The sequence below is a fragment of the Ctenocephalides felis genome, unplaced genomic scaffold (genome assembly GCF_003426905.1).
Source record: "Ctenocephalides felis isolate EL2017-DRISC unplaced genomic scaffold, ASM342690v1 CF-g0.4_SCAFFOLD_03570, whole genome shotgun sequence".
NCBI classification, from domain to species: Eukaryota; Metazoa; Arthropoda; class Insecta; order Siphonaptera; family Pulicidae; genus Ctenocephalides; species Ctenocephalides felis.
The window spans coordinates 10,187,829-10,199,350 of NW_020539724.1; the positions used below are offsets into that span (position 1 = coordinate 10,187,829).

Here is an 11,522-nt window from a genome sequence, read left to right on the forward strand (position 1 = left end):
TTTCTTCATTAATGCAACTTGATCACTTTTAGAGCGATATTTTCCTAAATACTCTTCTGTTAGGTATGCCTAAATATAAAATATTCATATCGGTTCTTAATTATTTCCTTAAGTTGTTTAAAATGGGGTCCTACAAACCGATAACTTTTGACGTTTGACAGAACATGATGGCGGACAGTTATTATATTGTCTAGGGCTCTTGTTGATTGTTCTGTACTGAAGAATGTGGTTCAGTATTTTTTTGTTGTAAGTAACATTTATTTCATATAAAGAAACACTTTATTATGCAACCATGATTCTAATAATCCATTGAGTTTATCGATTCACCTGGTTGGTATATCGATCGAGTTTGAAAATAATCCAAGAAAATGACATTTCATAATAAAGATTAATCGTTAAGTAATTCTACATAAATTCTTTGTTGAATCAGCTTTTTTCTTAAATATAATCATCTGGCATATGTTAAATATGTATTATCAAGTTTTGCACAAAACCTTTGAAGCATTCAATCTAAGCTTTCAATATTGAATATGGCCTAATCCATTTTTTTATTTTCATTAAATGTGCTTCTATATTAATTGATTCAGCTTATTATCTTAAACTTGCTAACAATTTTGTAGTTCGATTTTAAAACACCATTTCATATTATTAATAACCATCTTCATTTGACAGGATATCTAGATCAGCACAAATTGAAAGAAATAGCAAGATTATATTTAAGGATTTTGAATATTAAGCTGTAGTAGTGTTTTTTAATGAGACAACCTTATTCATTATTCTCAATGATAAAACAGAAATGTTTTGAGTCTAGCATAATCTATCAATTAAAACTTTTGATTTACCAAAGGTGAGTGTTTAGAATTACATTATGTTAATAACTGGAATTTGAGTTTTCAAAGAATTCATTGTCATTTTAGTTAATGAATATTAAAAACAATATTGCAGGAGCAATATAAGTTTCAAGTATTGCAATTGATTATTCTACCAAATAGTGGACTAACTTTGTTATTTGAAAATGGCCTCTGCTTTTGAACTAATTTTCAAACATGTTCGTACTATGTCAACTGCCGGAAATTACAGAGAGTTGAGCGAATATCTCAGTAAATTTTCAGAGGTTTTGCTGAAGAATGGTTCTTTGCTTGATTCTTCATTAGATTCCTTGAATATGCAACAGCACTCAATTGGATATCTAGCTATATTGTGTGCTAAATATAAATTATCCCAGAATTCAGACTACTTACCATTATTTAATCGGGCAGCAGAGTTTATAAACTTATGTAATGGAGAACAAATTAGATTTGCTGTAGATTCTTTTGTGGAACTGTGTCATTATATAACAGCATCATTGGTAGAAGCAAAGGAGCCTATAAGGGTGTTGAAACTTTGTCAAAAGCTATTACAAAGTTGCAAATGTTTGATTCACAATTAACATCTATTCATGCAGATCTTTGTCAACTGTGTCTTTTATCGAAGTGTATGAAACCAGCTTTGAAATTTCTAGATGTGGATATAACTGCTATCAATAATGAGAGCAATTTAGGGTCTCGTTATTTCTTGTTATACTACTATTATGGTGGCATGATATACTTATCCTTAAAGAATTACAATCGTGCTCTCTATTGCTTTGAGGTTGTGATCAGTACTCCAGCACTTGCAATTTCCCACATTATGTTGGAGTCTTATAAAAAATTCATATTGACATCACTTATAGTAAATGGCAAGTTACCAGCTTTATCCAAATTTAGTCCACAAGTTGTTCAACGATTTATCAAGCCTCTTTGTGAAGCTTACCATGATATAGCAACAGCGTACATATCCAATAATTGTAATGAAGTCAACTCAGCCGCCTTTAAAAACCAGGAAGTTTTTGTTCGAGACAAAAATATGGGACTTGTTAAGCAAGTCATTCAACACTTGTTCAAGAAGAACATACAAAGGCTAACTAAAACATTTTTAACATTATCACTATCTGATGTTGCGTCTAGAGTACAGCTTGACAGCTCAGTAGAGGCAGAAAAATATATATTAGATATGATTGCTGATGGATCAATATTTGCACGCATCGATCAAAAGAATGGTATGGTAGTGTTTCAAGATACACCAGAACAATATGATAGCCCCATTATTATGGAGATTCTTGATAAGAGTATGACTGCTTGCATTGAACTTGATAAACAAATACTGGCAATGGATGAAGAAATAAATATTAATCCACATTACTTAAAAAAATCGATTGGGAGCCAGGATGAAGATATGCCTCCTACAGCACCAACAACTAAATCAACTTTTACAATCTAAATACTTACTAATAATATCAAATAATTACTTATATTTTCGTTAATAAAGCTAACTATACAAATTGAAATGACTAGAATTGAAAAAAAATTTCAGGTTTAATTTTAAACAGAATTTGGACAGATTGTATATCAAATATAAAAATTTACTAAATATGAAGGTTAAAATTAAAAAATATGAAACATACTTATATCAACTACAACATATTTGACACATAAGTTTAGAAATATTTATCGATCAGGATTGTAAAATAATTTCAGTTGTTCAAGACATAATAGCTTTAATATTAAAAAGTTCACAATAAATCATAAGTAATTCAAATCTGTTGTTATAAATAAAGTTAATATGAAATGCAAAATCTTAAGATTCATTCCTGATGTATACAATACTTTGAAACGAATTTGTAAATAATATACATTATTTACAAGTACAATAAAAGCACATAAAAAAAAAGTCATAAATCACAATAAATACCTGAACTCATCCTGTAACTCATTAGTGCACTAATGATTTTATAGGTCACGTTCTCGTTTATTCTGATGCATTAGATTTTTATAATAGTTCACTAAACTGAACGTAAACGTTTTAATATTTTTATTTAAAAATTTCGATCTCGAAAAATTTGAATAATACCGAATGCACTAAAATATTTTTACCGACATCTAAATTAAATGAGTCATAAGCACATATGACAAGATTATCACAAATTGTTCCTACTTCAATAACAGTCATGAATAAAACTTTATAATTTATAATTTACAATAAGACTACATTCAACCGATTAAATAAAAATTATTCTTGAAATTTAAAATGGAAAAACTTGTACGTTGGTATTCTGTTCTTCTTGAAGCATTTTTTTTTCGAATGTTGTCTTTTCTGATTTCATGCTAGTGTCTCCCTCTGGCCTGTCGGCTGTCGGCGCCATGATTGTTCGTTGCGCTGCCTTGTATATAGGCAAATTAAAACTACTGTCACTTTAGAAAGACGAGTGATATTCATAAAAAATATCTGTAATTGTAATACAACGTGAATGAGTTTGTAATGTTTAATACGATTTCTGGTGAATGTTCGTCTATAAAGTGTAAAAATTGCAGGGGTGTGTGTGCAAGAAGACATGTTTAGTTGAATTTAGAACCGACAGAGCACAAAAATTGTGTCAAATTTATCAAGTTATTTTTAAATATTATTTTGTTGGCTTTGCCTCTAATAGCTATACAGATCTATAATTATATGTGAGAGTTATAAATATTCATAGTCTACTAGTTAGACTCGAGTGTTTGCAGAATATTTTATGTACCCAGTTGCCATTTTAAAAGAAGAGGGTGGCATCGAAAGTGCTCCTATTTTCGGTCACACATAATGCTGTTTTGAATCTTTAACCGATTTAAAATAAAAATAAAGTTTATACAGAAAGTTAATGTTTTATCTTGCAAAAAATCGATTTTCTCGTATTTATAAACAAGTGAGTAAATATTGCAAATACGTAATGGAAAGGTACAACTTGCATCAATACCTTGCATAGTTTTATTTTCAAATAAATAGAATATCAAACACCAAACAGTGAGGACATAAGTTCATTTCGTCACATGACCGCTTATCTACTTGTCAATTGTGTCGCCATTCTATAAACAAATACAAATCTTCTTAAAATCAATCTCTTTGCAGAGTAAATTAAGCACAAATTTTACTTCCCATTGAAAAGTCACTCATATACGCGATATCAAAACGAGTGATAAACTTTGCAATTAGTTTATGCGTGCTCAAGTGACGGATCTGTGATTTAGTGTAATTCTATATGTAGGCTTAATTTAGTGTATACAGCGAAAGTGGCGCGCAACGGCGAACCGCGCGGGGCGGAGTCTCCCGAGACCTCACCCGAGGGGGCAACTTGTTGGTAAGTGTTAATACATAATATTTATTAAAAGTTTCTTATCACATATCTGCACGACTTTATGAGGTACATGTGAATCTGAATCTTATAAGAGAAATGTCATCCGTCAGATATTTTTGACAGATTCATGGGTTTCTTATTGGATTGCAGATTGGACAGGTTCATGGGTTTCTTATTGGATGTTCATGTTATTTAGATAAGCATTACATTTCTTAATCAGTCAGTCAGATTCTATTCGATATTTGTATAAAATATTTTCATGTGGTAGGAATTTGTGATGCTGTATGAACCCAGTTCAAAAACTGCCTCCTTTTTGTAATAATTATTTTGATGTTCCTAAGTACTTTCCTTATTTTGTGAATTGCAAATTTTTCACATAACTTGGTTTTGGAATATTGAGATTGTATATTAACCAACTAAGATTGTATATTTATCAGGTTAGAATACACTAGTTGATCTAAACTAAACAGAATCATAGTATTCTTGTAACTTCGTCTTACTACATTAGCATTTTTTAGACAGAAGTTTTAGGGAATGTTTTATGTAATGTGTAGAGCTTTAATTTGACAAATTTAAAGACATTATCAATGGTATTGTGAAATTAATAAAGACCAATTGCTTAATTGCAATTAAACCATTATCATTGGTAATTTAGTTTAGTGGAACTTTTCTGGTCAGTCAGTTTTATTTTGCAAAAATTAGATATGATATTTATATCTTTCTGGAATAAAAACATACTAGTAGAAATCATAGTTGATAATATTTTTTAATTGCAATGAATGCCTTGTCATATTGTTGTTATAGATAAATTTCTTGATGTTTCAATGACTCATTGAGATGCATATGTATAGATGTTTTTGTGACAAGTTCGTTAGGAATCTTTTTTTATTAATAATATCATATAAGTTGTGATTAATAAGCTTAATAAATTCCTTTTATTTACTGTTGTATTTCACAAAAATTTGTTAAAAACGTTGCTATAAAATTAATTTTTTTAGGAAGTAATACTTTTAACAATAGCAAAACCAATTAGTGCAATCATATATATTTCTGTATTAAACTTGATCTCTGTTATTAAAAATAATTTTATAGATAGTTAAGACAAAATTGAAATTCTGGAACTGAAATTTTAAATAGAAATATTATTTTTAAGAAGATATTTTAGATTTTTTCTGGTTAAATTCATAATGTTTTGAATTATTTATATTACTCATTATGGTTCACCAGGTATTCGTCAATACGCCTTGATTTAATTATTCTATATAGTTATATAAGTCATTGATACTAAATGAAAAAAATTATATATATATATATATATATATATATATATAAATTACATATTATAATATAATATATATAAGTATTTATGTTTTTAAAAATTGGTTTAATTTCGTCGTCGTATTGATTTATGCTAATATAATTAACTGTTTTATAATTAATATAATTAAAATTTCCAGAATTATTTTTCTCCTTAAAATTTTTATTATAAAAATTTATACTTATTACCTGTGGACACTAATTAATGAACTTTTGGCAATATGTAGGTATACTATTAAAAAAACATGTCCTGAACTCCTGAAATGATTTTGAACTTGTTGTACTACCGAAAAAATCACCTTGAAGTATTATTAACTATTAATTAAATGGAATTCAAGACTCTTAACACTTCTTGGTGTCTTAGTAATAAAAGAATATATTTATTTGCCTAGATGTTTCGACATACAATTCTATGTCATCATCAGTAAATCTACCAAAGAAAAAATTACAAACTACCTTCTATTTTTTCTATCATTTAAGGTTGTAAGTTATCCACTGATGATGACAAAGAATTGTATGTCGAAACGTCTGGAAAAAAAAATATGTGATAAAATCTTTACCTTTTTTCTCCATGTTAATATCTTCATGACTCTGATATTCATATTCCTCTGATAGTTCTAGTCATAGATAAGGAATGGTCCTAGTTACTTCTTTCTCTCCTGGGAAAGAGAAATAATTTTGGAGCCATCAGGGTTACATACTTTTCATCACCAAATTGATAAAATCTTTACCTTTTTTCTCCATGTTAATATCTTCATGACTCTGATATTCATATTCCTCTGATAGTCCTAGTCATAGATAAGGAATGGTCCTAGTTACTACTTCCTTTCCTAGGAAAGAGAAATAATTTTGGAGCCATCAGGGTTACATACTTTTCATCACCAAATTGATAAAATCTTTACCTTTTTTTCTCCATGTTAATATCTTCATGACTCTAATATTCATATTCCTCTGATAGTCCTGGTCATAGATAAGGAATGGTCCTAGTTACTACTTCCTCTCCTAGGAAAGAGAAATAATTTTGGAGCCATCAGGGTTACATACTTTTCATCACCAAATTGATAAAATCTTTACCTTTTTTTTCTCCATGTTAATATCTTCATGATTCTGATATTCATATTCCTCTGATAGTCCTGGTCATAGATAAGGAATGGTCCTAGTTACTACTTCCTCTCCTAGGAAAGAGAAATAATTTTGGAGCCATCAGGGTTACATACTTTTCATCACCAAATTGATAAAATCTTTACCTTTTTTTCTCCATGTTAATATCTTCATGACTCTGATATTCAGATTCCTCTGATAGTCCTAGTCATAAATAAGGAATGGTCCTAGTTACTACTTCCTCTCCTAGGAAAGAGAAATAATTTTTGTTCCATCAGGGTTACATACTTTTCATCACCAAATTAAGTTTTCTTATAGAAAATAATTACGATAAAAGCCCTTACTAGCTTTTAAATATCAATTTTTGTATCCTATCCACAATTAATATTCCATCATGACCTTAGTCAATAATTTTCAGTAACTCCTTTTGGCTCTTACCTTAAAGATGGAAGAAAATGGATATTTATATTCTATTTTTTTCTGTATCTCATTTGCCAAGTGGTCTTCGTGTACCAATATCTATTTTAAATAGTATCTATTTTGCTGGAACTGCATTAATCGTCATTTAGATTATCATTTATCTATGATTATCATATTAGGTCCACCCTGGTCTTTGGATCTTACATTAAACACTGTAGTAAAAAAAATTTCTATTATTTTTTTTCGGTGTATCATTTGTAAATGATTCTAATTTGCTTACAAATTTTATTTTTTTTACTGGAAATATAAGAAATAGTCATTTAGATTATCATATCAGGTGGGCACCCTGGTCTGCCATGGGTTGTTTCGGTTCGGCGGGCTCCAAACAAGCGGAGGGTGCCGGTGGCAGCTCTGATGACACCAAATCACAAAAAAGAAGAAGCGATGCCATCACCAGGCAGCTGCAAAAGGACAAACAGGTAAATATTTAGTAGAAATTTGTCCAATTTATAATCGTTTATATTTACTATACTTATATCTGAATTTTATTAATTTTGTTACCGAGCAACCCATCGTCTCCTGCTCCTTGGCGCTGGTGAATCTGGAAAATCAACAATAGTCAAGCAAATGCGAATTTTACATGTGAACGGATTTTCAGAAAATGAAAAACGTCAAAAAATAGACGACATCAAGAAAAATATTCGAGATGCTATATTGGTAAGTGTAATAAAGTACACATAAAATATTTTTGATTTTGGAACAATTATCTGGACATGCCGATGCCAGAAATTTTAAATTACTTCATATTAAATTAGTGTAAATAACAGTTTGCGATTATAATTTTTATTTACTGATCAAATTTATTTCCTTCACAGACTATCACTGGAGCCATGAGCACCTTAACTCCTCCCATAGCCTTAGAAAAACCAGAAAATCAAGCTCGAGTTGATTATATTCAAGATGTTGCTTCTGGTACACATTTTACAGATGATAAATAAATATCTCTTTTTTTCAAGTTATTTAAATTATGATTTTTGTAATTTTAGGCCCAGATTTTAATTATCCGCCTGAATTTTATGAACACACTGAAGCCTTGTGGAAAGACCGAGGCGTCATTCAGACATTTGAACGATCGAATGAATATCAATTAATCGATTGTGCAAAGTAGTAAGTAGTTTTTATACTTTATATTTGATGATGCACTTTTTTGTTATTATGAATAATTTATCATCTGGGTAGATATTATTTTTAATAATATTATTTTTATCTAGTTTTCTGGATCAAGTGAGCATAGTAAAACAACCCAATTATACACCTTCCGAGCAAGATATACTGCGCTGTCGTGTCTTAACATCTGGAATATTTGAAACGCGTTTTCAAGTAGATAAAGTTAACTTTCAGTAAGTTCTACGAACATATATTTTATAATTATTATATTTCTAATTCTAATTATTAATATGACTTTATTAATTAGTATGTTCGACGTCGGTGGCCAGAGAGATGAACGTAGAAAGTGGATTCAATGTTTTAATGATGTGACAGCTATTATTTTTGTAACTGCTTGCTCTTCTTACAATATGGTTCTAAGAGAGGATCCCACACAGAATAGATTGCGAGAATCTCTTGATTTGTTCAAAAGTATCTGGAATAATAGGTAAATTCACTTTTATCTTGGATATCTCTTTTATAATGGTATGGAATTAATATATTTACTCTTCAGATGGCTGCGTACTATATCTGTGATTTTATTTTTAAATAAACAAGATTTATTAGCAGAGAAAGTTCGTGCTGGTAAGAGTCGCTTAAGCGATTATTTTGCCGATTTTACTCGATATTCGACGCCGGGAGACGCATGTGCAGAGCCTGGTGAAGAGCCAGAAGTAGTTCGGGCCAAATATTTTATTCGTGATGAATTTCTAGTAAGTTTGAAAACATAAATACTAAAACTCGAGACAAATTATGATAATTTTTGACTATTTTTAAATAATTGATTTTAAAATATAATGTATATATACTAAAAATTAAATTGATTTTTCAGCGTATTTCTACGGCAAGTGGGGATGGGAAACATTATTGTTATCCTCACTTTACCTGTGCAGTTGATACTGAAAATATCAAAAGAGTATTCAACGATTGCAGAGATATTATTCAACGCATGCACCTAAGACAATATGAGCTGCTATAAATTTGGTCCTAGTATAATATGCAAAATAACAGCACAACTTTAATTAAAAACCATTTACAATATATTATGCTAAACTTTCAGTCAATAAGAAGAATATCAAAAATGATGTGAATTTACTGAGGTAAGTTTACATGCTTTTCTAAAAACATGATTAAGAATTAGTTTTCACAGCATATTTACATGCTCCATTAGTAATGGAGTTTGTATATTGAACATGAGCGTTAAGTATGGTTTATTTGTATTTAGGTTCTATGAAATGTATTTCTTTTTAATTTTTCATGTGTGCATATTTCAACATAGATAATGCTGGTATTCTTTACTATAGGCGTATTCTTTATATATTGTGCAATAGAAATCAATGTTAAGAAAAGAAATAACATTTTAAATATTAGTAACTATGTTATTTAAATTTTGTCACATGTCCAATGGTGTTATATCTCATCTAAATAAGTAAATTAACAGCATTTTGTAAATATGTGTGCAAGAAATTGAATGGATTTACAATGATCAAAAATTACAAAAGGCTGACATTTGGGCAACAATTATTTATTAAATCTAACGTTTTAGATTTTTAGATAGGATTAATTTTATTTTTAATTTTGCTTGGGAATCTCCTTTTTATATGAATAAATTTGCATGTGATATAATTATATGTCCAAACACTTAAAATTATGTTTCCGTTTTGATTTAAAATGCACATTTATTAGATCTCTTGTAAATCAATAAAATGTAAGTTAATGTGTCAAATTTCAGATGTATGTGCTATTTATAATGTTATAAGAATTAATGCATAAGCTATTTAATATTATCAATTTTTTAAACTAAGCATTTTATTTATATCTTTTAATTTGTAATCCATTTCATATTCCTTGCATTTCTAATATTTGCAATACAATGATTTGCACAAAGCTGAGGGCATAAAATGTAGCTTAGAAATTTTTGTTTAAGTTATTTGATCACCATTGGTTATAAAAAGTTCAGTCAAGGGCAGCTTATAAAAAAATTATTTTAACACAAAAGCTATTAGTAATTTATTTTAAAATTTTAATTTATTGTTACAATTGTTTATTTCAAAGTCTATCTGTTATTGAAGTTGTTATATACCTCGATATATTTGAATGTTTGTTCTTTGCATTTTTCATAAAGTTTAAATGTTTCTATACTTGTCGCTATTCATATTCAGATGAAAAATCGTAAATTATCATCAAAATAAACTATATATAAAAAAGTGCAGTATTGCATCTTCTGTAAATTATGTAAATATCTAAGCTAAGATAAAAATATTACAATTATTTGATACTAATATAATGTATCTTGTGGTTAATAGCATAGCCAGCAAATATGTCTCGAAATAGCATTGATTAGTATTACTATATTATGTGACCTGATTTTTATATTAATTAGTTTATTATAAATTCAGTTCATAATATATATTTGGGAGGTTGTAAATTTTGAATTGGAATGAATTAATTTGCAAATAAGAGTATTTTTTATTTTACGAAGTTTTTATGCGCGGATTTATTAACTGTGTCTTACTACAGTTTAAAGTATTTGTCAATTTTTTATCAATGGTACTTTCTGGACAGAAAGACACTATCGAATTCTGGCTATGCTAATTTGATGTATACTGTATTTATATCCAAATTTAAATATTGTCAGTGATGTGAACACATTTTATGTATTAGGAAATAATATATGGATAAGCGCGTCCTATACCCTGTTTTATCAGAATTGTAAAAATTTATTGAATCCAACATTATAGGATTTCAATTAGTTTTAGAGTTAAATTATATATATATTTGTGGATGTCGGTTATGTACATACATGCATTTTATGCGACATTTTGGGTTATATGATCTTTAAACATCTGAACTGTAAGTCTTTTTTCATATAGATTTATTAAAAAGAATATTTTAAAAATTGAATTCTTCCTAAACTATTGTTAAGGAATAAAAAAACATCATCATACATTTATAAACTTAGCTAATTACTATAAAATTGTAAGAATTCATTTTATACCTTAATGATTAACCATATTCCAATTAAAACACTTAGAAGACATTAAAAAATCAAAAGCACTAAAAACTTTTATGGAAAATCGAAATATACGTCTTTGCTCTTCCGAGCACTGGTTAAACAAAAATCAATTCATTTTTTTTAAAAGATTATTCATATTTTTGGGGTGTCAATGATCTTATTAGTTTAAATATTTTTCTAATCTGTAGAATTATTAATTGCAGTAGTATTTTGTCAACGCATTTTCAAAGTTTATAATGCGTTTTGAATTGGAAATGATTAGCCATTAAGGTAGAA

The 11,522-nt window shown here is 28.6% G+C and overlaps 2 protein-coding genes across 2 annotated transcripts; both read left to right on the plus strand.

Annotated features, from left to right (window-relative positions):
• The first annotated feature begins 140 nt into the window (after nucleotides 1–140).
• Nucleotides 141–2,410, plus strand: LOC113382875 (COP9 signalosome complex subunit 3). Its single transcript, XM_026621121.1, is given in 4 exon segments — nucleotides 141–246; nucleotides 673–847; nucleotides 918–1,367; nucleotides 1,370–2,410. Coding segments are annotated over 2 exon segments (1,281 nt in total). The 5' UTR covers nucleotides 141–246; nucleotides 673–847; nucleotides 918–1,015; the 3' UTR covers nucleotides 2,299–2,410.
• A 787-nt stretch (nucleotides 2,411–3,197) lies between these two features.
• On the plus strand, nucleotides 3,198–9,754 carry LOC113382930 (guanine nucleotide-binding protein G(s) subunit alpha). The gene is made up of 9 exons (XM_026621184.1): nucleotides 3,198–4,189; nucleotides 7,362–7,505; nucleotides 7,582–7,741; nucleotides 7,900–7,996; nucleotides 8,071–8,191; nucleotides 8,296–8,424; nucleotides 8,499–8,678; nucleotides 8,745–8,943; nucleotides 9,063–9,754. The coding sequence occupies exons 2-9, from the start codon at nucleotides 7,381–7,383 to the stop codon at nucleotides 9,207–9,209; spliced, it is 1,158 nt and encodes a 385-aa protein (XP_026476969.1). The 5' UTR covers nucleotides 3,198–4,189; nucleotides 7,362–7,380; the 3' UTR covers nucleotides 9,210–9,754.
• Nucleotides 9,755–11,522: the final 1,768 nt, after the last annotated feature.